Source organism: Pyrus communis, chromosome 14, assembly GCF_041283825.1.
Source record: "Pyrus communis isolate YQ-2024b chromosome 14, ASM4128382v1, whole genome shotgun sequence".
Classification (NCBI taxonomy): Eukaryota; Viridiplantae; Streptophyta; class Magnoliopsida; order Rosales; family Rosaceae; genus Pyrus; species Pyrus communis.
In genome coordinates this window covers 22810986-22835733 of record NC_142578.1, presented here as the reverse complement: position 1 = coordinate 22835733, position 24748 = coordinate 22810986, and the positions used below count along the sequence as shown (strand labels likewise).

The 24748-nt window shown below is 35.6% G+C and overlaps 3 protein-coding genes across 4 annotated transcripts; all 3 read left to right on the top strand.

Annotated features, from left to right (window-relative positions):
- The first annotated feature begins 52 nt into the window (after positions 1-52).
- LOC137712710 (Cleavage and polyadenylation specificity factor (CPSF) A subunit protein) lies at positions 53-10540 on the top strand. Of its 2 annotated transcripts, none has more exons than XM_068451846.2 (15): positions 53-385; positions 551-685; positions 782-861; positions 1108-1191; positions 1860-1947; positions 2140-2297; positions 2422-4345; positions 5403-5713; positions 5942-6257; positions 6416-6571; positions 6762-6903; positions 7555-7631; positions 8468-8598; positions 9274-9382; positions 9973-10540. In XM_068451846.2, the coding sequence occupies exons 1-15, from the start codon at positions 212-214 to the stop codon at positions 10168-10170; spliced, it is 4083 nt and encodes a 1360-aa protein (XP_068307947.2). In that variant the 5' UTR covers positions 53-211; the 3' UTR covers positions 10171-10540. The 2 variants fall into 2 exon arrangements, with proteins under 2 accessions (XP_068307947.2, XP_068307948.2); XM_068451847.2 differs by having other exon boundaries at positions 76-385; positions 497-685.
- A 2932-nt stretch (positions 10541-13472) lies between these two features.
- On the top strand, positions 13473-14165 carry LOC137713431 (NDR1/HIN1-like protein 3). The gene has a single exon (XM_068452722.2). The coding sequence runs from the start codon at positions 13473-13475 to the stop codon at positions 14163-14165; it is 693 nt and encodes a 230-aa protein (XP_068308823.2).
- A 6512-nt stretch (positions 14166-20677) lies between these two features.
- On the top strand, positions 20678-24405 carry LOC137711919 (strigolactone esterase D14). The gene is made up of 2 exons (XM_068451070.2): positions 20678-21226; positions 23763-24405. The coding sequence occupies exons 1-2, from the start codon at positions 20841-20843 to the stop codon at positions 24193-24195; spliced, it is 819 nt and encodes a 272-aa protein (XP_068307171.2). The 5' UTR covers positions 20678-20840; the 3' UTR covers positions 24196-24405.
- The last annotated feature ends 343 nt before the right edge of the window (positions 24406-24748 follow it).

The window sequence follows — 24748 nt, the reverse complement described above, 5'->3', positions numbered from 1 at the left end:
GTGTGAAAAAAAAAAAAAATTAGATAGGGATTAGTTGAATAATTAATTAAGTAATCTTAAACTCTCTCCCTATCCGGGGACACCTGTGGCGTTTGCATACCATGACATACTCCTGACGTCCAAGTTGTCGGAAAACCAGAGAGGGTTAAGTTTTCTCGGGAAACAAACAGAAACCCTAGCTTTAGAAAATTCCTCATAGCCATCGTCATCAATGGCCGTCTCAGAGGAAGAGTGTTCCTCCGCCAAGTCCCGATCGTCGTCGTCGGCTTCCTCCTCCACCAGCTCTTACTACCTCGCCAAGTGCGTCCTCCGCGGAAGCGTCGTTCTTCAGGTCCTCTACGGTCACATCCGCTTCCCCAACTCTTACGACGTTGTCTTCGGCAAGGTCATTTCTCTCTTTCTCTCTCATTTCTGCAGCTTTTTTTTAGCAGTAGGATAGTTTTGGGATCAAATGATCAATCTCTTCGTGTTTGATTGTAATTTTGTTGGGAATTAGGACAAAGATAATATGCTGTTCCGAAAAGCTTAATCGGAGTTGGGTAAATTTCAGGAGACTTCAATAGAGTTGGTAATAATTGGGGAAGATGGGATTGTACAATCTATATGTGAGCAGCCTGTGTTTGGTACCATTAAAGACATTTCCATTCTACCCTGGAATGACAAATTCTGCACACAAAACCCGCAGGTATTTCGTTCGCTTTCAAGAATCGTTTCTTCTTTCTTGTTGTTTTTGATAATTATCTAAATTTGTATTCAGTGAAATAAGTTCTTCTTGTTGTAGATGGTGGGTAAAGACCTTTTGGTTGTTATTTCTGATTCTGGGAAGCTCTCGTTTCTCTCGTTTTGCAATGAAATGCACAGGTAAAGTTACGTTTTAGCTGTGTTCAACTTTTCGGTTTTGGTTGCTACTTTATGAGCTGTGCAATAAAATTAGGAAGCCTCTCCAGAGACAGGCAAAAGGTTTTGATAGTAAATGCTAGATTCCACGAAGTATAGAAATTGAACCTAACAATACATGCTCCAAAATTCTATCTTCCAAATTGTCAACACTAATAATCGACCCTTCTTCTGCGGGTACTCTTATCTAACTTGGAAATGTTTACCTAGGTTTTTTCCTGTGACACAAGTTCAACTTTCTAATCCTGGAAATTCAAGGAATCAGCTTGGAAGAATGCTAGCAATCGATTCAAGGTAATTTTCCATTGTAATTTGAAATTTTGAAAAAGAATATGCATTCCGGCATAATATGTGTTCCGTATTCCTTCTCATCTCCTTTCAATTTCCGTAATGAAATTTCTTTTTGAGGTGTATCTTTGCCCCTGGTCATTATTTGAAGGAGCTTTGTAATTGCATGTTATTGGAGAATGAGAAAGCTTAGGAATAATTCTTACTTTTCAGTGAATTTTGATAAGTTGACTTGTTATGGTTTCCATTTCTTTGTCTTTCTCTTGTGAACTTCTTCATTTTTGTTGCCTTTGTGGTGCTATGTCTTCTTTTACGTCAGTGTACATTCTTTAATTCATGGATGTGCAGCCTGAAATAGTTGTGACAATAAATAGGTATCTTTGTTTGTTTACTAAATGTCTCGTTGTTTTCCTGGAAAATTTTGGATATTGCTTGAGAATATTAATTTTGGACTTTTTAGTTTAATTTCTCTTGCATGTTCTTATGTGGTAGAAAAATGCAATTTTAAAATATTGTTGAATAAAACAATTAAAGTTAGTTTTTCTTTTGGTAGTTGGGGAGGGGGAGAGAATAAAATAAGAAAGAATTGAAGAATATGTGAAAATAAGCTGTTGGTATTCTAATTGTTTTTTCTGCAGTCCTAAACTCTTGATTAATCTTTTTATTTTTTGCAGTGGCTGTTTCATTGCTGCTAGTGCTTATGAAAACCGTTTGGCTATGTTCTCTGTTTCGTTGTCTGGAGGCAGTGACATTATTGATAAGGTTGAGCTGCTTTCCCCTCTTCCTGTGATATGTTTTACGCTAATGTGTGTGCTAGAGAAAATTACGTATGAATTGTTTGTTTATAATGAAAAAAAGAAAAAAAAAAAACATATGAAGCTGCTTTATTTAATTTTGGGATACCAATATATTCATGCAAAGTTATTGAGGTGTTCTGTTGTGGATCAATTTCAGAAAATATTATTTCCCCCAGAAAATGAACTAGATGGGAGTGCTGCCAGAGTCCAGAAAAACAGTATTCAGGGTACTATATGGAGCATGAGCTTTATTTCAAAGGATCCTAGGCAATCAAGTAAGGGGCATAGTCCTGTACTTGCCATTATTCTAAATAGGTATGATTATCATGCGTACTTGGAGATTCCAAAAAATTGTGATTTCAATGCTTACATGGTTTGAGGATAGAAGTCATTTTTCTATTCTATTTTCTGATGAACCTATATACAATTGGAATTGCAGGAGAGATGCAGTCCTTAATGAATTGCTGTTACTGGGATGGAATATTAGGGATCAGGATATATATGTTATTTCTACATATGTAGAAGATGGACTGTTAGCACATAGTATTGTTGAGGTTCCTCATTCCCCTGGATTTGCTTTTATGTTTAGGGAGGGTGATGCTCTCCTAATGGATCTTAGAGATGCACACAACCCCTTCTGTGTCTGTAGAACAAGCCCAAATTTCTTATCCAATGTGGTTGATGAGGCAAATTTTGTTCAAGAGTCATCTAGAGGATGTGATCTGTCTAGAGTACTTCAGGTTGATGATGAAGGAGGTTTATTCAATGTAGCTGCTTGTGCTTTACTAGAACTGAGCGATTTAGATCCAATGTGCATAGACGGTGATAAATACAATGTGAATGTGACTTACAAACATGTGTGTTCATGGTCTTGGGAACTGGTGAATGTAAAAAATCCTAGAATGATCGTTTGTGCAGATACAGGAGAATATTTCATGATCGAAATTATCTTTGGTCCTGATGGCCTCAAGGTTCAAGAATCTGAATGTCTTTACCAAGGTTCACCATCCAAGGCACTTCTGTGGGCTGAAGGCGGGTTTCTTGCTGCACTAGTAGACATGGGGGATGGAATGGTCTTGAAAATGGAAAATGGAATGCTTCTTTACACAAGCCCTATTCAAAATATTGCCCCAGTGTTGGACATGTCAGTTGTGGATTACCATGATGAAAAACATGATCAAATGTTTGCCTGTTGTGGAGTGGCACCTGAGGGATCATTAAGGATTATTAGAAGTGGTATCAGTGTGGAAAAGCTATTAAGGACTGCGCCTATTTATCAAGGAATTACTGGTACTTGGACATTACGAATGAAAGTAATTGATTCTTACCATTCCTTTCTTGTGCTGTCATTTGTAGAGGAGACCAGGGTATTATCAGTTGGTTTAAGCTTTACTGATGTGACGGATTCTGTTGGTTTTCAGCCTGATGTTAGTACTTTGGCTTGTGGTATTGTAAATGATGGGTTGCTGGTTCAGATTCACAAAAATGCAGTTAGGGTCTGTTTGCCCACCAAGGCTGCCCATTCTGAAGGTATTCCACTTCCTTCTCCTGTTTTCACATCTTGGCTCCCAGAAAATATGAGTATCAGTTTGGGGGCTGTTGGCCATAATCTCATTGTTGTTTCTTCATCTAATCCATGCTTTTTATTCATTCTTGGGGTCAGAGTGCTTTCGTCACATCAGTATGAAATTTATGAGATGCAACATTTGAGCTTGCAAAATGAATTATCATGTGTTTCTATTCCTCATAAATGTTTTGGGCAAACCAATAATACTCTCCCATTTGGAGTCGATGTAAGTAATACCTTTGTTATTGGCACACACAAGCCCTCAGTGGAAGTTTTGTCTTATGTGCCTAATGAAGGTGTGACTATTCTTGCTTCTGGGAAGATCTCATTAACAAATACTTTAGGAACAGCTATCAGTGGCTGCATTCCTCAAGATGTAAGGCTTGTATTAGTTGACAGATTGTATGTCCTTGTGGGATTGAGGAATGGAATGCTACTTCGTTTCGAATGGCCTGCTGCCTCTGCAATGCCTCTGTCTGTTTTAACCAGTCACAGTCTTGTTGGCCGACAAATATATGATAAGTTATATGAGAAGACAAAGGACTATTATCCTGTTGAGCTGCAATTGATTGCCACCCGTCGCATTGGCATCACTCCTGTTTTCTTGGTTCCTTTGAGTGACTCGCTAGATGGTGATATAGTTGTTCTCAGTGATAGGCCTTGGTTGTTACATACTGCAAGGCACAGTATCTCGTACACTTCTATCTCATTTCAATCATCAACACATGTCACTCCTGTATGTTATGTCGAATGCCCTAAGGGAATTTTATTTGTTGCAGAGAACTGTCTACATTTGGTGAGAGTTCTATCCATATTGTCTTGTGCTCTTGTTGGTCTATAGCTTTCATTTTGTTGAATCTAGTCTTATAAAAAAAAAATTTGTTTGTAGTTATGCTTTTGTCATCTTGTAATTATGCCATTGACATATTGTCATATTAACTCTTCTCAGAAAATATTATCATATTAACTGAAGTTGTTTCATCTAAAGAATTAAGATTTAATTTTCACAGATTTCTAGATTTTCTTGGTTTCGTATGTAAAGAGAAGAGTACATTAATTTGGGAACTGTAAATATTTTGGTCCATTTACCGGTACTTCTTGTAGCGTTGATTATTGGTAATGGCATGAGATGGGTTTTGAAGAGAAAACAGAAAAAAGTGGAATTTTTTTAGTATTACTGGGTGGCTTTGAGTACATAGGATTATGGGAATTATATGATTAAAATTGGACTGAGGTTTGTTGCATAAATCATAATCCTATAGAAACGTCTCTTTAGTTCCCTAATATATAATTGTATGCTCACCTATGCTTTATGTCTTTGCCTGGTAAACTAAGTGTCATCAAACATTGAAACTCTGAATGGACATCAAAATATTTGAAAAAAGACTGATGACTGCAACTGGCCAGATCTGCGAGGTTGATTTGCTTCTAATTTATTGATTGCATGATTTATCCAAAAGTGATAAGGTGGAGTAAATAAACTAACACTTTCCTAGTAAAGTTCATAATAGTGTCTGTTTTAGATGCTAGGTGGCTTTGCTTGTGTGGTCATTTGGCATTGTTGAAGGACATGACATTGAGTTCTGCCTTTGCCACATTTGTGAGAATTTGAGACCTTCAGTGGACCAAATTAACGAATTGCAAGTCTTAGTATGTTTGGATTACATGTATGTTATGTACTAGCTTATATGAGTGCTTGTGTGTAAAGCATAAAAGCTCCCAAGTCTTGGGGGCTTGTGTTAGTAATGATATTGTTTTTCCTAAGATTTTCTAACTAAAAGATAATTTTTTTTCACTAAATTATCTTGAAGTCGGATGTATTGATTCAAGTCCATGTTATATGATGATTCTAGGTAGAGATGGTGCACAGCAAGAGGCTTAATGTGCAGAAGTTTCATCTTGGAGGCACTCCGAGAGAGGTCCTTTATCATAGTGAAAGCAGGCTATTGCTTGTGATGAGGACTGATTTGATTGATGATACATGCTCATCAGATGTATGTTGCATTGATCCTCTAAGTGGGTCTGTGCTGTCATCCTTCAAACTTGAACCCGGTGAAACAGGAAAATCAATGGAGTTAGTGAGGGTTGGAAATGAACAAGTTCTTGTGGTTGGGACGAGCTTATCTTCTGGTCCAGCCATAATGCCCAGTGGTGAGGCTGAGAGGTAAAGCATGTGTCTTTGTATTTATTTCTTCTCTGTGTCACTCGCTTTCTACTTATCACTCGCTTTCTACTTCTCTCTGACTAAAGTTCACACAGTCTAAGTTTAAAAGGTTCAGCTTAAATGGAAGTTTTCAAGACTTAAATGTTAATTACCTTCAGGGCGTTGATGGTCACTCTCAATTTCTTCAGTTTCATAGACCTGCCAATCTAACTGGATTCTTATTGGCAGTACCAAGGGCCGTCTTATTGTTCTTTGTCTTGAACACGTGCAAAATTCAGACAGTGGCTCAATGACATTCTGCTCAAAGGCAGGGTCATCTTCTCAACGAGCATCTCCGTTTCATGAAATTGTTGGATATGCCACAGAACAGCTTTCTAGCAGTAGTCTCTGCAGTAGTCCAGATGACACTAGCTGTGATGGAATTAAACTTGAAGAAACTGAAGCATGGCAGTTTCGATTCGCTTATTCATCCACATGGTCTGGAATGGTACTTGCAATCTGCTCTTATCTTGATCGTTACTTCTTGGCTTCTGCTGGCAATGCTGTAAGTGTTAAATTATCTTTATTCTTCTGTTCTTTCTTTTATCTTTATTCTTCTGTTCTTTCTTTTACATGTATATTGTTCTATAAGCATGTTTTAAAAGGTAAATCTGGTTTAGTGCATGACAATTGTTGACAGAGGTTTTGCTCTTCTTTTCTCAGTTTTATGTATGTGGTTTCCCTAATGACAATCCACAAAGAGTGAGAAAGTTTAATGTGGCAAGGACACGTTTTATGATTACATCATTGACTACACATTTCACTACAATTGCTGTTGGTGATTGTCGTGATGGTGTCCTTTTCTATGCTTATCATGAGGTAAGCATTATGGGTTTCTGTCAGTCATTTTCATGTTCTCTCTCTCTCTCTCTCTCTCTCTCTCTCTCTCTCTCTCTCTCTCATTTCACATTCGACTTGCATTAGAAGTGACATGCGATTTATATTTTTGAAGTAGCAGGAACATACCCATTATTTATATTATTTGTCTTGATATTGTCTTGTGTGGCAGGATTCCAAAAAGCTGCAGCAACTGTACTTTGATCCATGTCAGAGATTAGTTGCTGATTGCATTCTTATGGATGTCAATACTGCCGTTGTTTCAGATCGGAAGGGAAGCATTGCTGTCCTTTCATCTGCAGATTACTCTGAAGGTAAAAGATAACTTCTGTAAAAATACAAATTAATGGCATATATATTAGTTGTTCCAGCTTTTATGTCTTATAAAATCCAGTTGAGGGTTGCATCAAAAGCAGAAGTGCAACTCAAAAATGGTTTATAGAGAAACATTGGACTATCTATGTATCTGCTCTAAATATGAACAAACAATTTCATGTCTGTTTGGAATTCAAAGTACAATGTGTTGGTAACGTGGTACTTGCTTGTTGGAAATGTTTCTCTTATTTGGATCATAAGAGAGATGCTCCACCACAATTGGCTGGATGGTATAGTAGAATTGGTTTTGTGGGAAATTGAACGTTGTAGTTTTACAATTGGTATGTTATATTTCAGACAGCCTGAATTAAATGGTAATGAGCATGACACTTTTTTCATGTCGTGATGGATCTTCTGACACTCTCAAGAGAATTTGTGCTGTCACTTATGGGAAAGTCAATGTAGGTGATAATTTAATTGATAATGTTGTCGTGGATTCTTAACAGAAAAAGAATGGTTGTAGTGAAACTTGTTAATACTTTCATATTGTTTGGTTTCCTTCATTTTATCTAGAGATTCTGTTCATGCACATTTGGTGCAGATGAAAGTGATACCATTTAACTTTTCCTTCTTTCTAATCTGTGAACCAGATAGTGCAAGTCCAGAATGTAATTTAACAGTGAGCTGTGCTTATTATATGGGGGAGATAGCTATGAGCATCAGGAAGGTACATCTTTTACACTCTAATGTTGCATATGGGCACCAATTTCTAGTTGTTTCTTTTCATAAATATCTCATTTTTCACCAAATTGTAAGTAAACATGTACTTGGAAAAAAAATGTGAACCGTTACTTTTTTGACATGTTTTATAGTTTGATGTTTGGAAAAAGTGTAAAGATAATGTTGTACGGTGTCTATCTCAAATTAGATTACGTTTGTTTTTTCCCCTTTATTTGGATAGGAAAGAGTACAGATTAATGGGCTATTATTTTGTTTGTTTTTGGGGTTCTGAAGAAAATATTATTGGGTATTTTTTCAAATTGGATCTTCAAGCCTGACTTTAAATTTAAATTGTAAAAGCTCTTTTTGTCAAAATTGTGGCGGAGGTGAACACCTGGCGCACCTTGGATTTGGCTGGCTCTTTTGATCCTGGTCTGGAACAGAATCTCCCATTTTTGACAATTGTCAGGGTTGCTTGACATTTAAGAGTTTCTGTTGCTGATGATGAAGGAAACCTAAAAAAAATATCTTTTTTTTTTTTTTTTTTTGAGAATATATAAAAAGGGTGGTGCTATCCAGTCCACATACCCCTCTTTACTTCCCACACACCTTTTCAATTTTTGGCCGTTTGATCGAATGAATTGAAGAAGATCAGAGGACATAAATTAACAAGGGGTGTGTGGAGGGTAAAAATGGGTGTGTGGATAGCACCATTCTATAAAAATGATTGATGGTATCATTATATCCATTGCCCTTGCTAAAATTCTGGTTGAAAGTAGCCATTATTTTGTTGTGGATGTCACGATGCTTACCTTGTGTTCACATTAATAATTTTCTTTCTAGGGGTCATTTTCATATAAACTTCCAGCTGATGATCTATTGAAGGGCAGTGATGGAAATATCGACTTCTCTCGAAATGCTATCATTGTGAGTACGCTGCTTGGAAGCATAATAACCTTCGTTCCAATATCCAGGTAAACAAATAGCCTTAAACTCCCATTTGCTAACCTTCTTTTTCATCAAAGTTGCCATGCTTTGAGCTCTGCAACAAACAGAAGGTGTCTGATATCTTAGATATGAATTTAAAGTCTTTAGATGTTATAGCCAGCACTCACAATTTTCAGGTCATTTAACCTGTGTTTTATGACTCATATTACCATTAACAAAAACAAAGTAAATCTGTCAAAAGCATGTTGATAAAAGGGAGTTAGTTTTATTGAGCTAGATGGCTCAATGACAAATCCACTCATTTTTTGTAACAAGGTACCAGTCGTCTATACCCTAAAGTGCAAGTATTTAGTCACAATCAACCAATATACAATATGCAATTTGTTTTTAGGCTTGGCCCACAACCCACGGGCAGGGCCTATTGGAGACCCATTGCCGAGCTAGCTCATTGGCTGGCCTGGCAATAGCTCAGTAGGCTGTCGGGCCAGGCTTTTTTTGTGGGGCTAATGAAGATTAAGAAGAAAGCTTGTCTTTATCAGTTCCCACAGCCACTGGTGCACCAAAGTTTCCATGGCTACTTCTAGAAATGGTCATTGTTTTTTATGTTGCACTGCATTTCATTGCCGTCTGTCTGCTTAATAAATATTGAATTTATTTATTTTATTAACAACAAAGCGTATTTCTTTATTTATGTTTTCCAGGGAAGAATACGAACTCTTAGAAGCTGTCCAAGATAGACTGGTGGTGCATCCGTTAACTGCTCCTATTCTTGGGAATGATCACAATGAGTATCGTGGTCGTGAAAACCCGGTAAGGAGAGTAGGATTGTAGATCTGTGTTCGCATGCCTTCATGTGCATGTTATTTGTCTTTTGGATCCTTTTTTTTTCCCTTCAGTTTTTCCCCTTTTGCCATAAAATTTGTTATGGAGATATACGCAGATGATGATGAAATTGGTCACTGTTAGCCATCCAATTTTGATTTCATCTGGTAGAATGGACTGTTGACAGTTCTATTTAGAATATGCTATATACACCATTGTCAGTTAAAATTAGATTCTGATTCTAAAAGTTGATTAGAATTTGTCTCAAAGAAAAACCTAGATAAATCATGAACTAACCCTTAGTCTAGTGGTATTTCTGTTTCCAGTGTTGGAAGAGGTCCCAAGTTCAAACTTCGAATTCCCTTCCCCGGTGATAAAGAAAACCTTGATAAATTTGGTGGTTTAGTTTTCAATTCCGATGTGCCTTTGAGAGCAAAAAAAGAAACAAAAAAATTGCTGCTATATAGTTTCATTTTAAAATATGGAGTGCATCAGATGTCTGCATATTTAATATTTTCGTTAGCATGTCCCTATGCGAGTGTGGTGGTGAGCTTTTTGTGTAATATTTGTTGATGCAGGCGGGAGTGCCTAAGATACTTGACGGTGACATGCTCTCTCAATTCTTGGAGCTCACAAATATGCAACAAGAGGTTGTACTAGCATCACCTTTTGGTGCACAAGGCACACCAAAGCCCTCTCTAAAATCACGAAATGTACCAATACCTGTTAATCAGGTTGTTCAACTCCTCGAGCGGGTTCATTATGCCTTAAACTAAACGTTCATTTTCTTTTGATTGTGAGCTGGAAGTTGGCTTTCAAGCCTCCAACTGAGGAAGCTAACAGGCGGGTGGCGACCATGCACATTTGAATGACCTTGTTGCAAGATCTCAATTCTGAACTGTTAATACTGCGGAGCTATCCATCATGCCGATGAGGCGAAAAATCTTGGATTCAGAGTGAGTGGGGCAACTGCTGCCCTTGAAATGCAACTGTGGAACACGGATGAAAGTGCTTTCAGGTAATTCTGTATTTGGGTAGATGTGCTTGCTCATTTGGGCTGCTGGTAAATAAAACAATCAATGTAACAATATCTTTTTACTTGAAACAATCCAAAAAATAATAATCTTAATGCATTTCTACTGTAAATTTCATTCTTTTCCGAAAGTACTGCCGTGTGCAATACTTTGCTTTTATGTGAAGGTATCACAAACATTCCATTAGTTATATATCAACGTGCCAACAAATTTTAGCAGATGGTGCTGCAACGGTTGGCGGCTAACTCGATTTGGGAACAAAACGTATTAGTGTGCTTGATGGAAAAAATCTTGGATATAACCGTTTCATTATCCTATTCTTTTTATCTTTCTCATTTGTTGATCACTAATGCGATGAGATAGACTCACTCTTTTTATATCACGTCGAATGGTTATATATTAGCCTACGACATAACCCTGTTTTTCATCCATTGTAACTCATGAATTAGTAGCACCGTGTCCTAGTGTTTTAGTACCATGCAATTTCTTTCCGTGCTTTGTGCATCCACTCTAATATTGACCTCGTTGCTTAAACAAACCAAGGTTTGCTACCACCAAAAGAATGAGAGGTTTGTTATAACGACTTTAATTAAGGTTTTAATCGCTAGAGTACTGGCATGCCTTAAACAATACTATTCATGACATTCATGAAGTTTATGTAGTAATACTTGCATATAATCTCGTATTTACAGCATTACTTTTGTGTAAGTCATTAAATACAAATATTTACGGTTTAAACGTTGTGTCGTATTTGACAATTTCATATGACACTTTTTTCCTCTTTTAAGGTTTCGCATCATGCCATAAAGTGAATTGTCTATAAATTCAGGTCTCTACCTTCTATGGTACGGATGACACGTTTCAAATAATAGCTTTTAGCATGGCGCTTGAATTTTCCCACCAGGCGTTCTTTTATTTTTTCTTGGACCAAAGATCCCGCGCCCATTCGTTTGCCCAGCATCCCCTTCCTTTGTTTTAATAAAGTCTCAATTTTCCAATGCACCAAAAGTAACTTCTTCTTTTTTTTATTTTTTTATTTTTTTATTTTTTTTAACAACTATGTACAAGTGTTTGGGGTTATATAATCATTATTCAAATGTTTAAATTAAGGGTTAAATGAATTTCATGTTGCTGATCCACTTGTATATGATTTTTCTGTTCAATCACTTCAAAAACAAGAGGTGTGAGTGTGGAAAATTAGAGTGCGAAAATGATCATCCTCTTTTCTTGTAAGAAAACTAAAATGATCACCCATCACGTGTCATGTAAATTCTCAATTTTATTTATTTTAAAGCGTTTTCGGCCAAACCAAATAAGTCCAGCTGACCATAAACATTCTCAAACTGGTCATAACTTTAGCTTACCCACATCAGAATCTGTAGCCTAATGAGTTGGTTTTGGGGCTGTTAATCCTAATTAATTATGATCCAATTTAGAACTCCTCTGAATGCCTAATTATGACCAACTTTCATTATTTACCGGAAGTACTGCCTTGTGCAATTTTATGCTTTCGTGTGAAGGTATCACAGGTTAGTTGATGGAGAAAAATCTTGGATATAACCCTCTATCCTCTTTTTATCTTTCTCATTAGTTGATCGCTAATGCGATGAGAGAGACTCACTCTTGTTATACTACGTGGAATAGTTATATATTAGTCTACAACTTAACCCCGTTTTTCACCCATTGTAACTCTGCAACTACAACCTCAGACTGTGAGAATCCCCGCTTCTTAGCCATGTCTGCAACTGAAAGATCTCCGCCAGCGTGCAACAAAATCTGTGCCGCCAGCACTATGATTATGGTTTTTGCTGCTATGATTGGGCTCGTGTTGTGGTTCATCATACAAACTACTTCGGGGTACAAATGCCCCGACTTCACCATCAACGGTGCTTATCTCAGTTAATTCAGTTATACCGAAAGCAATCTTACTCTCTCGTACAACCTCGCCCTCAACATCACCCTCACAAACCCTAAGAAGAAACTTTTCGACACGTTGATTGACGTCAAAGTCAGTGCATACTATCAAGACAAGAGAATTGGTCAGGTGACTTTGGTGGATCGGTCGATGTCGACATCCAAGAAGACAACCGTTTTTCAGAATGTAGTGGTTCGAGCACGCGGCATGTTGTTTGAGGAATTTGTGACCTCTGCAGCTGATCTTTACAGTATCGACGTGTCCATTACTTTCCAGGACAAGAACAATGTTCCTCGGCGAGGGGTCATCTCCAGCCTACAGGGATGAGGTCATATACAATCTATGGCTTCCTTTGAGTTTCAACGGGACATCTTGGGATGCTGACAAGACTACACACTGCCCCATAGATACTTAGTTTAGGGAGACTAAGATCCATCGATGTTAATTTAATTTTTCAACTTGTGTTTTTTGTTTGTTATATAATAGCGTTTTTTTCATAAAAATTTATTATTAAATTACTTATAGACCTGATATGAAATGGCTATTGAGGCCACATAATTTTTTTTGAAAAAAAAAAAAAAATCTGAATACAACCCTGAATTATTTTGAAGCTGACTAAAACTAACAGGTAAAAGAAAATGATTTGAAGCAAAGATGAGTGTTAAACATATTATCCTATTGGGTTACCCTATCCTATTTGAAGCATGCAATTGAAAATATAATTTGAAGTTGATTAACTGACAGGTAAAAGACAATGATTTACACAAGAGGTCTTTACTATAGTTCATACCGAAACATTTATACCAAAACTTCTAAACTTATGTATCGATACAATCATACCGAAACTTATTTAAACCCTAAAATTCAAAAGCCCTAAAATTTATTTTTCTGAATAATAAACTACTTTTTCTATGAACTCTTCCATCCCAGTCCGAGACAGATACGGAATTGGCTAGTCCTACTCCTACACGTATTTGGATTGTCTTTGTAAGTTTTGTATATATTAACGCCCATCCTCGTTCTCATTATTCAGTCCAGTTTTCACAAACCCTCTTTATTCTCTCTTAACTTCACATATATATCGATCTTCGCCGTGTCTGCAATTTATACTCTCTGTCCTATCTTCACCATGTCTGCAACTACAACCTCAGACTGCGAGAATCCCCGCTCCTTAGCCATGTCTGCAACTGAAAGATCTCCGCCAGCGTGCAACAAAATCTGTGCCGCCCGCACTATGATTATGGTTTTTGCTGCTATGATTGGGCTCGTGTTGTGGTTCACCATAAAAAGTATTTCGAAGTACAAATGCCCCGACTTCACCATCAACGGTGCTTATCTCAGCCAATTCAGTTATACCGAAAGCAATCTTACTCTCTCGTACAACCTCGCCCTCAACATCACCCTCACAAACCCTAAGAAGAAAATCTTCCACGCGTTGATTGACGTCGAAGTCAGTGCATACTATCAAGACAAGAGACTTGGTCAGGTGACTTTGGTGGATCGGTCGATGTCGACATCCAAGAAGACAACCGTTTTTCAGAATGTAGTGGTTCGAGGGCACGACATGTTGTTTGAGGAATTTGTGACCCCTGCTGCTGATCTTTACAGTATCGACGTGGTCATTACTTTCCAGGACAAGAACTATGCAAAGTCAACAGATCTTACTGAATCTAAAATATTATGGCTACCCAAACCGTACAATGTTCATTGGCGAGGGGACATCCACAGCGGTGAGGTCATCTACAATCTAAGGCTTCCTTTGAGTTTCAACGGGACATCTTGGGATGCTGACAAGACTACACACTGCCCCATAGATAATTAGTTTAGGGAGACTAAGATCCATTAATATTAATTTAATTTTTCAACTTGTGAAATGGCTATTTAGGCCACATAATTTCTTTTGAAAATAAAATATAATCTGAATATACCACTAAATTATTTTGAAGCTGACTAAAACTAAGTTTAACAGGTAAAAAGACAATGATTTGAAGCAAAGGTGAGTGTTAAATATATTATCCTATTTGAGGAATGCAATTGAAAATATAATTTGAAGCTGACTAACTAACAGGTAAAAGACAATGATTTACACAAGAGGTCTTTACTATAGTTACGTCTCGAGACATTTATACCAAAATTTCTATACAGATGCATTCATACCAAAACTTATGTACCAATATATTTGTACTGAAACTTATGTACCAATACATTCGTACCAATACTTCCCTACCTATAAGTTTTTTTTTTATTATTTTAAATAAATTGGTTTTGTATTGTTGTTGACTTTTTTAAATTATAAGAATTTTAATTTGGAATAAATTTTTATCTCTTAATATGATTGGAGCATAACAAAATACATTAATTATGGAAAGGTTGAGAGTTATGGATGGAAAGTTTATAAATAATAAATATCTTATAAGCACGTAAGTATGATAAGTTTTAATAACTGAGACTTGAATAAGATTTAGGCACCATTCAAGTTAAAATCTAAAAAGAATCTTATTTAAACGTTAAAATCTAAAAGCCCTAAAATTTATTTTTCTAAATAATAAACAACTTTTTCTATGAACTCTTCCATCCCAGTCCGAGACAGATACGGAGTTGGCTAGTCCTACTCCTACACGTATTAGGATTGTCTTTGTAAGTTTTGTATATATTAACGGCCAGCCTCGTTCTCATTATTCAGTCCAGTTTTCACAACACCCTCTTTATTCTCTCTTAACATATATATGGATCTTAGCTGTCTCTGTAATTTGTACTCTCTTTCCTATATTCACCATGTCTGCAACTACAAGCTCAGACTGCGAGAATCCCGACTCCTTACTACAAGTTCAGACTGCAAGGATCCCGGCTCCTTAGCCATGTCTGCAACTAAAAGCTCTCCGCCAGCGTGCGGCGCAATCTGTTTTGGCGTCTTTGTGATTGCTCTCTTTCTCGTGCCTTTTGCTGTTTTGATTGGGGTCCAGTTTCAGGCCAGCAAAAGAAATTCGGAGTACAAATGCGCCGACTTTACCATCAACGGTGCTTATCTCAGCCAATTCAATTACACCAACAACAAAGCCTCACAATGAGCTATCAATAATGTGGTTCAAATTCGCTTATCGAACCTAAGACCTCACACTTGCAAGTGAAGAGGAATACCACTAAACCATAGTACTAAGTGGCAACTTTTAAGTAATCCTAATTCTTCCATCTCAAGACTTGTGATGGACATGAATGAGTTAACAATATCAACGAAAATAATCCAATTCAATTCAACTATAATCATTTGAATTTCCAAACCACCCTTTAAAACCCTTCTTTTCACCTTCTATAGCTTTGCATGTACTCGTTCCCTGCGTTCTCTTTGTATTAAGTTCTTGTATCTCTGATAATATTGTTCCGATCATGACCACAAAAATGATAAGTTTTGTTTTAATTTATGACATTCCATTGAAGGTTTACTACGATACAACCCTAATTAGGTTTCCTTGTTCCACAAGTGTTGTAATTAATTGCAAATTAACTTTTCTTACTTTTAAGTAATCCTTCGAGCTTAAGACTTGTGATGGATCTGAAAGATGATAAACCACGTGTGTCTTCCACGCCTCCTGTTGCTGAAGAACAATCCAAGTCCAATGAGGATATGGTTCCTGCGCAAACATAATTCTATCAGGAGTCCTATCAGCAGTTCCATTCTTGTTCTGTTTTGAATTGTAATCACGCTATTACTTGATTATTGTCCTACACGGATTCCTCTTGTACACATATAAGTATTAATGATCAGTTAGCTCGCTCATTTATTCGGTTGAGATTATAAACATTGTTCTACTATCTTTCAAAAGAGTTAACTATATCAACGAAAATAATCGAATTCAATTCAACTTTAATTAGTTGAATCTCCAAAACCACCCTTAAACCCTTCTTTTCACCTTCTACAGCTTTACATGTACTCGTTCCCGGGTTCTCTTTGCATTCCATCATCAAACTCTCAAATATCCCGCCAAAATCTTGTAAATCAGGTTTGCTTTACGTCTTAAATATCTGATTAACTTTATTTTTCAATATGTTTAACCACACTATACCCGAAGAAATCTTGTTTGATATACTTGCAACATTGCCGGTGAAATCTCTTTTGCGGTTTAGATGTGTTTATAAATCTTGGAAATTTTTAATTAGCAGTTCTATTTTCAAAAATGCCCATCTCAAAAAAAACGTCGCGGAAAATTCTTGTGAGTATCTACTCATCCAGACAGACAAAAAAAATTGTTTGTCACTGTTTGATGCTGAAACATTGTCCAAGTGTTTGGATATAGAGCTTCATGCGAACAAATTAGGTTTCAGATTCTTTGTGCATGGTTCGTGCAATGGATTGGTTTGTATCTCGGGTTGTAATTTCTTTAGTTTGAATAGTCCTATATACTTGTGGAATCCATCAATCAGAAAAATCAAGAGGCTTCCTAATGGCTGCATTCGGCAAATAATAAATTTCGTTAATCTTGGTTTCGGGTTTCACAGTGGCGAAAACGACTATAAGGTTGTGAGGCTTGTTGGGGCTTCGCTTCCACGAGAGAATGTCGTCCTTGAAGTTGAGGTTTACAGTCTTAGATCAAATGCTTGGAGAAGAATAACTACGATGCCTTCTTTTTCAGATAATGCCGTTTTTTGGGAATCCAGATGTACCTTCTTGGATGGAGTTGTGTATTGGATTATAAAAGAGCATTCTTGCACTTCAATCCTTGCTTTCGATTTGGGCAGTGAGGTTTCACGAAAGATTATGTTTCCTGAAATAGTACAAAATCAAATGCGTATTGGAGTGTTTGAAAAATCACTCGCTTTGTTCCATACAAGAACTGGTCTTGCTGTGATGGATTCGTATGTTGACATATGGGTTCTGGAAGTGGATGTTTGGAAAATGATCCGGACGATTTATTTGCCTAGTAGTACTGGATTTGTAGCCTGGCCATTGGGAATTAGAACAAATCTTGGCAAAGTTCACATGATTCAGGATAGTTGGGACCCTAAGTTTGTTTTATATGATCCAGAGTCACACCAAGTTAAAGTTACTGGAATCAGAACGAAGTCAATTTACTTTCCCTATGTTGATGCTTATTGCCAGAGTTTAGTTTTACTCGACTGATGGTCGATCTAATTTTAAGTTCTGAGTCATGAGTTGTGTTTTGGGTGATTGGAGATGTTTTTAGTTAGTAGAATATTGTCTTCAAACACTGTTTTTTTTTTCCCTAAAATTATGTACGAGCGTTTGGGGGTTATATAATAATTAGTTAGATGTTTAAATCAAGAGTTAAATGAATTTCATGTTGCTGATGCACTGATATATGATTTTTATGTTCAATCACTTCAAAAACCAGAGGCATGCTGTTGTGGACAGTTGGAGGTAAAAAATGATCATATTTTTTCTTGTAAGAAAACTAAAATAATGATCATCTATCATGTGTCATGTAAATTCTCAATATTGTTTATTTTAAAGCGCTTTTGGCCGAATCAAATAAGTCCAGCGGACTATGAACGTTCTCAAACTGATCATAACTTAAGCTTACACACATCTGGGTCTATAACCCTAATGTGGTTGTTTTAGGTCTGTTAGTCCTAATTATGATCCAATTTAGAACTCCTCTAAATGCTTAATTAATGTTTCACTTTGGTGCATGTAAATCATCATAAACCCTAAACTCTGTGTTGGCCTATACCGTATGCAACAAAGTTATTAGTGGGAGGTTATTTTCAAGTTTTTTAGGTTCTCATTTACTCCTTTAATTCTGGCCGTCGGATTGAATAAATCAAACAAAAACAACGAGCAAGATTAAACAAACATGTGAGAAGCTAAAAAAAGTGTGTGCTTATTATTTCCTTTATACATTTGGGCATTCCCTTTTTATTACAATATCCAATGTTTTACAATAATTTTTTCTCTCTCTCATATTACTTGATATAGCTGATTCTAAGAAGAAAAGGTTATATCCCAAAAGAGCAACATATTTCAGAGTGGATTAGTCATTGGACCCAAATATTTCAGCTAATTGATCATCTTTTCACTTGAGTGGTTTAAATAAATTTTGGTTTTGAGTCTTGTGACCTTGTAAGCAAATGATCACACCCCAAAGCCCAAAGGCCATCTTTTTACTTGATGGGCCTGGGGACTCTTGGGCTCTGACTTTAATAATTAAAGCGAGTTTTAACGAAAAGCTTACGGTATTGTTCACTTTAACGAAAAATCACATTTTTACACTAAAAAATCAATCCTGTTACTATTCACTTTACCCTTTTATTTTGTTCTTATCATTAAAACTCAAAGTTTTCAAGCCTTTTTCATTAGTTTTCCTATAATTAAATTCAATAATTAATTAAATTTAGTAAATTAATTTTGGATTTAATTAATCTTTTTATGTTTCAATAGACTCATCTTTTCAGATGAAGTCTGTTGGCGCATGAAAAAGTCTAAGAAAAATATGGAGCAACTCACCCTTTGCGTTGGACAATCGCCTCCCAAAAACATGTATGTTGCAAATAGACATATGACTAATATAAATACATGCATCTGCATATAATTCAACTCACTGAAAAAACATCAATCCATGCATACAAAACATACTTAGAGTACCACAAAGATACTAGCCATAAGTCTAGTTTTCTAGTGCTAGAATCTCAAAGATATTTGCTATAAGTCTAGTTTTCCGGTGTTAGAATCTCGACTTAGGTCGTTGAATCTTGGTGAAACAGACGTCCATCGAACTACAAGCACAGAGTAAGGACGAAATCTATTTCAAAGACATTGCGGTATGCAAACCTCGATCTTCAGTTTCTCTAATTAATATTAATTTCGTTTTATTTATACTCTGCTTAATTATCTAATTGCATTTATTATTTATCAGCATATATAAATTTATCATTAATTGTCGATATTTATCCAACAATTTGATTATAAGAAGAATATTGTGAGCATTGATATACCTATCAACTTTAAAGTAGGCAATAGTGGCTACTTGGGGGAAATTTTCAAGATCTCATAGTTGGACTAGCGGCCCACAACTAATCACATCGATATTGTTCAACTTAACCACTTGTAGAGTAGTAATATATCATATGCATAATAGTAGTATATTTTGTCAAGTTTCTGACGTTATTAGTGGGCCACACGTGTAACCAATTCCCCATTAGTAACCTTTTTCAATTGAAGATTCGTTGTCAAGGTCAGGGCCATGTTCACAATTGGAATAGTCGGGATCTCGGGGGGGGGGGGTGGTACACTTTGATGCCATGTTAAGATCTCAAAGTCGAGCTAGAGGTCCACAACTAATTAAATTGATATTTTCTCAGGGCCAACGGTCCATAATTAATCACACCAACAGTTTCTCAACTTAACTACATGCACAACATGACATGTTTTGAATTTTATCACAAAATGCCTAGGTATTATTAGTCTTCAAACCATTCATTTATAGTAGTAATATATCCTATCATATTTCCGATATGGATTACATTCTTAATAAAATGTATAATTCACCTACTTCCTTTACTTATGCCGTTACTCATCAAACAATATATCTTCGATTGACTCACTCACGTACCACTAAAACACAATATAATATCGGTATGAAAACAAAGAAGGCAGATGTTTCTTTCTTGCACCTAAGCTATTAAATGGGGATATAGACTGTAGAACAGCCTCTTGCATCTTAACCAATCGACAGCATCGGAACTAAATTATAGGGATGTACTATCTACACACTCTATTTTACTTCTCACACACCCTTTGTTAATTTCTGTCTGTTGATATTTTTCAATTCATCCGATCCGACGACCAAAAATTAAAAAGATATATGAGAAGTAATAAAGAATGTGTGGATATCACATCTCAAATTATATTCATCATTCAATTCAAAAAACGTATGCACAACTACCACAATAACTTCATGGACGGCAAATTTGTTGAATTGCATTTAACCAAGCTTTTCTTTTGTCCACAAGAATTGCGATATCCAACTGCATCGATGTCGTACGTGCCCTGCAGCCACTCACACATTATCATTTACAAGTTTAATATATTATCTTACCATTACTCATCGGAAATCCAAACTCATGCAAAATGATATTTGGTTTGACTTTCAAGGACTTGGAAGGGATATAATATTGCTAATGCTGAAACATATACGCAATTAAAATGCGACACATATCTTGATTTAACTCATTAAGTACACGTAAATTCTTGTTTGTTTTTTGTTATTTAATTTTTCTCTCTTTACTTTATTTTCGATTCAAAGACCAAACATAAATATATATCTTCATGAAAAAAAAGTGGGTACGAATACCATTTCTGGATCTACATACTTATGTAAACAGTATCCAAAACCCAAATATATATATATATATATATATATATATATATTTTCATCCTACTATGTTAGTTTCTTAGTTTCTACATGTGTATATAAATACACACACACAATCCCTCACTCAAATATTTGTTAATTTTGTTTCACTCACTATTACATAGAGATCGATGGAAGCCTTATGTCAAGGAGGAGGGATTGTCCAAGCCCTAAATACTCATGTGTACGGAAATGGAACTCAATCGTTGGTTCTTGCTCATGGGTTTGGTTCAGACCATACAGTTTGGCATTTCCTCATCCCCTTTCTTGCATGCTACTTCAAGGTTGTGGTTTTTGACTGGGTTTACTCTCCAAATGTTGATCCCAAACTCTATGATCCCAAAAGGTATTCCAACTTCAGTGCTTATGCAGACGACCTAGTCTGCCTTCTTAATCATCTCAATGTCGGTAGGACTGTATATATGGGTCACTCCATGGCTGCCATGGTTGGATGCATCGGTTCTATTCAAAGACCACACCTCTTCCAGCACCTTATCCTGCTAAGTGGCTCTCCCAGGTCATAACTCTCTCTCTCTCCCCCAACAAATAAAGGAGCAGTTTTTTAGCAGGATTCCGTTTTACTATAGCAAAAACAGGATAAGAATAGAACCGCGTATTCACCATGTGAGACCTCTTATGTATATACTTCACTGTTTATCCCTTTTTGCCCTCTAATACTAGCGTCCAATATGGTAAATACATGCAGGGCGGATCTTGAGGTTTCGAGGCCCAAGACAAGCCACTAAAAAAGGGCTCTTGAGTTCTTAGGCACTTCAATCCGTTGTACATTTATGTAGGTTTTTTTTAATATATATTATTAATTATTATTATATCATGCTCTGGATAATTAACCATCACCAATAGGCTAAAGATTTCAAGATAATAAAGAACAATAAATCCTTATTAAATAAAATTAATAGTGCCAATTGGTTCTCTTATATTCTTCCTAAAATCAACATAACAGTAACGAATATTAGAGTCATCCAATATTTGAATAATAAAATTATTGAAAAACAAAATATAAATTTATAGTTATGGTTACCTCAACTTTTATGAGAGTTGATTTACAAATGCAATAGAAAAATGAGAGATTGAGAATTTGAAAGAAAAAAAGGATTGCAAGGGACTTAGGTTTTATAACTTTATATGTTGAAGAGGGGGTTTTTTTTTTAAATTTTAATCCTTCAAGAAGATTGAAATTTATAAGGCTTTTTAGTCAAAATGGTTCTTGAGATTTGCATAACACATCACTTTGGTGCCTGAGATTAAAAATCAATAGAAATGGTCCCTGAGATGGTCCACCATCCATTATTTTGGTCATTCTGTTAAAAACTCTGTTAAGTGTCCTGAAACTCTTGGCTAGAAGTTTGGGCAATTTTTAAAGCTTCATAACTCAATCGGTTCTTAACCAAATTCGACCAATAATATATCAAAATGAAGATAGGAAAGTGTAGAACAAGATTATACCTATTTGGAAGCCTAATGGTTGCCTGAGATGGTTGGAAAATAGCCTGAAAGGTGATTGGTTAGCGGAAAAACTGGAAAACTCGCCGGAAACTGAGTAAACTTTAAACGTTCATAACTTATTCAATACTCAATGAAATCGAGTGATTCAAAAACGAAAATTATACTTCTCAATGATATGAAGAGAATGGTCCCTTACTCGACAGCTAAATCGCTGTGGTTTGGCAGGAAAATGGCTTGAAAGTGGCTAATTTGAGACCAATATAGCCACTTTCGAGCCATTTTCTGACCAAATCACAACGAGTTAGTTGTTGAGAAGGTACCATTCTCTTCGTTTCATTGAGAAGTATGATTTTTGTTTTTTGAATCACTCAATTTCGTTGAGTATTGAAAAAGTTATGAACTTTTAAAGTTTACCCAGTTTCCAGCGAGTTTTCCAGTTTTCCCACGGACTAGTCACTTTTCAAGCTATTTCCGGCCATCTCTGGCAACCATTGGGCTTCCAAATAGGTATAATATTGTTCTACACTTTACTATCTTCATTTTGATATATTATGGGTCGAATTTGGTTAAGAAACTTTGAAAATTGCCCAAACTTTCCGCTAAGAGCTCCGGGACACTTAGCGGAGTTTTTAACGGAATGATAAAAATGATGGATGGTGGACAATCTCATAGACCATTTCTATTGATTTTCAATCTCAATGACTAAAGTGGTGTGTTATACAAATCTCAGGGACCATTTTGGCTAAAAAACCAATTTAAAATAACTTGGTGCTAGATTACATATTGATTATAGTCCCTTGATGTGTCATTGATTCAAAATAATTAATGTGCATTTTATTTAGTGTCTCCCATTAAATATTTAAATTTATTAATATGAAAATTCTAATTTATTTTTTTTACCATAAAAAAGTTTTTTTTTTTTAATTTATTAATTTTATTTAATATTCTTCAAACTTGAAAGACTCAATTAATGTATCTAAATGTATGTACCGAAATGTGTTATATTGAACTAATGTATTTAAATGTTAGTATCGAAATGTATGTACTAAAATATATGCACCGAAATGTATTATATTAAATTAATGTACCTAAATGTGTGTACCAAAATATATGCGCCGAAATGCATTATATTGACCTAAATGTTTTTGTATTAAAATGTATGTACCGAAATGTGTGTACATAAATGTATGCATCGAAATGTATTATAATAAATTTAATGTACATAAATGAAGAAGACAAAGTACGTCGAAATATATTGTATAACAAAAATTAGTTTATCTAAATATTTACAACAAAATATATTACGATAAATGAAATGAAAATTATAATTATAATGAAATAAAATTAATACATTAAAATTAGGAAGAAAAAGAGAAATAATTAAAAAATGCATATGTAATTAATAAATGAGGTTATTAATGTATCAATGGACTAAAATTATATTTTGATCTTACTCATGGTTTTAGTTTAAAAGTCATATTTGCCAATGATTAGAATTAAGTTTCCTATAAATTTAATAAGAGAACATTACCTATATATAGGTAAACAATTTATCTACAAGTCATTTACGTTTATTTTGCTTGTAGGTACCTCAACACCACAGGATACAACGGAGGCCTCACCAGACCACAACTGGATGCACTCTTCAACCAAATAGAAAACAATTTCACAAATTGGGTTTCAAGTTCTGCAACAACAGCAATAGGTGTAAACGACACAAGTGCGATCACTGAGTTCGAAAACAGTTTGGGAAGAATGAAGCCCAGGATTGCTGTCAGTGTAGCTAGAGTTGCGTTTCTAAGTGACTACAGAGGACTTCTGCCTCAAGTCATTGTTCCTAGTAGCATAATCCAGTCCAGGAAAGATTTTATCATTCCGAAATCAGTTGCATTTTACATGAAGAAACAGCTTCGTGGTCCTGCAAAAGTCAAGATCCTAAGCACAGAAGGCCATATTCCTCAGTTGACAGCTTACTCTTTGCTCTTGAAAGTTCTCAAAAAACTACTTCACATCAAATAGATATATATATATATATATATATATATATGTATGTATGTATGTATGTATGTATGTAATGGGTGATTTTGTATAAAATCAATAAAATGTTACAATATATCAACTATATTTATGCTAATTATAAATAGGACAATCATGTATTGTAATACTTAAATACATAAAATAAACAAAATTTATAAATATGCCACCACAGCTGGTACCCACTTCAACTGACACCCCTTTCTCATATTTTTTTTATATTTTGAAATAAGTCAATACATATCAGACACTGCACGCAGTGTTTGTTTCCTAATTCTGTTCTTTACATTTGAATTCAGACACTGCATTGCAGTGTTCATTTACTGGTTTCGTTTTTTTATCACTTACACGCCTCCTACATGTTCTTTTTTACATTTGGATTTAGAAAGAAACTGCAATGTAGTGTTCATTTCCTGGTTTTGTTTTTTACTTTTCGATTCAGACGTTGCGTTGTTGTGTCCTTTTTCTGATTCTTACATTTGGATTCAGACACTGTAATGTCGTGTCCATTTCTTGGCTCTATTTTTTTTTTATATTC

Bases quoted from the DNA above. Each gene is read 5' to 3' on its own strand.
- LOC137712710 (XM_068451846.2), top strand. From the start codon at position 212: ATGGCCGTCTCAGAGGAAGAGTGTTCCTCCGCCAAGTCCCGATCGTCG. The intron at 862-1,107 runs GTAAAGTTACGT...ATGTTTACCTAG, and splicing joins TTTTGCAATGAAATGCACAG to GTTTTTTCCTGTGACACAAG. The intron at 8,599-9,273 runs GTAAACAAATAG...TATGTTTTCCAG, and splicing joins ACCTTCGTTCCAATATCCAG to GGAAGAATACGAACTCTTAG.
- LOC137711919 (XM_068451070.2), top strand. From the start codon at position 20,841: ATGGAAGCCTTATGTCAAGGAGGAGGGATTGTCCAAGCCCTAAATACT. The intron at 21,227-23,762 runs GTCATAACTCTC...TTTTGCTTGTAG, and splicing joins CTGCTAAGTGGCTCTCCCAG to GTACCTCAACACCACAGGAT.
- LOC137713431 (XM_068452722.2), top strand. From the start codon at position 13,473: ATGTCTGCAACTACAACCTCAGACTGCGAGAATCCCCGCTCCTTAGCC.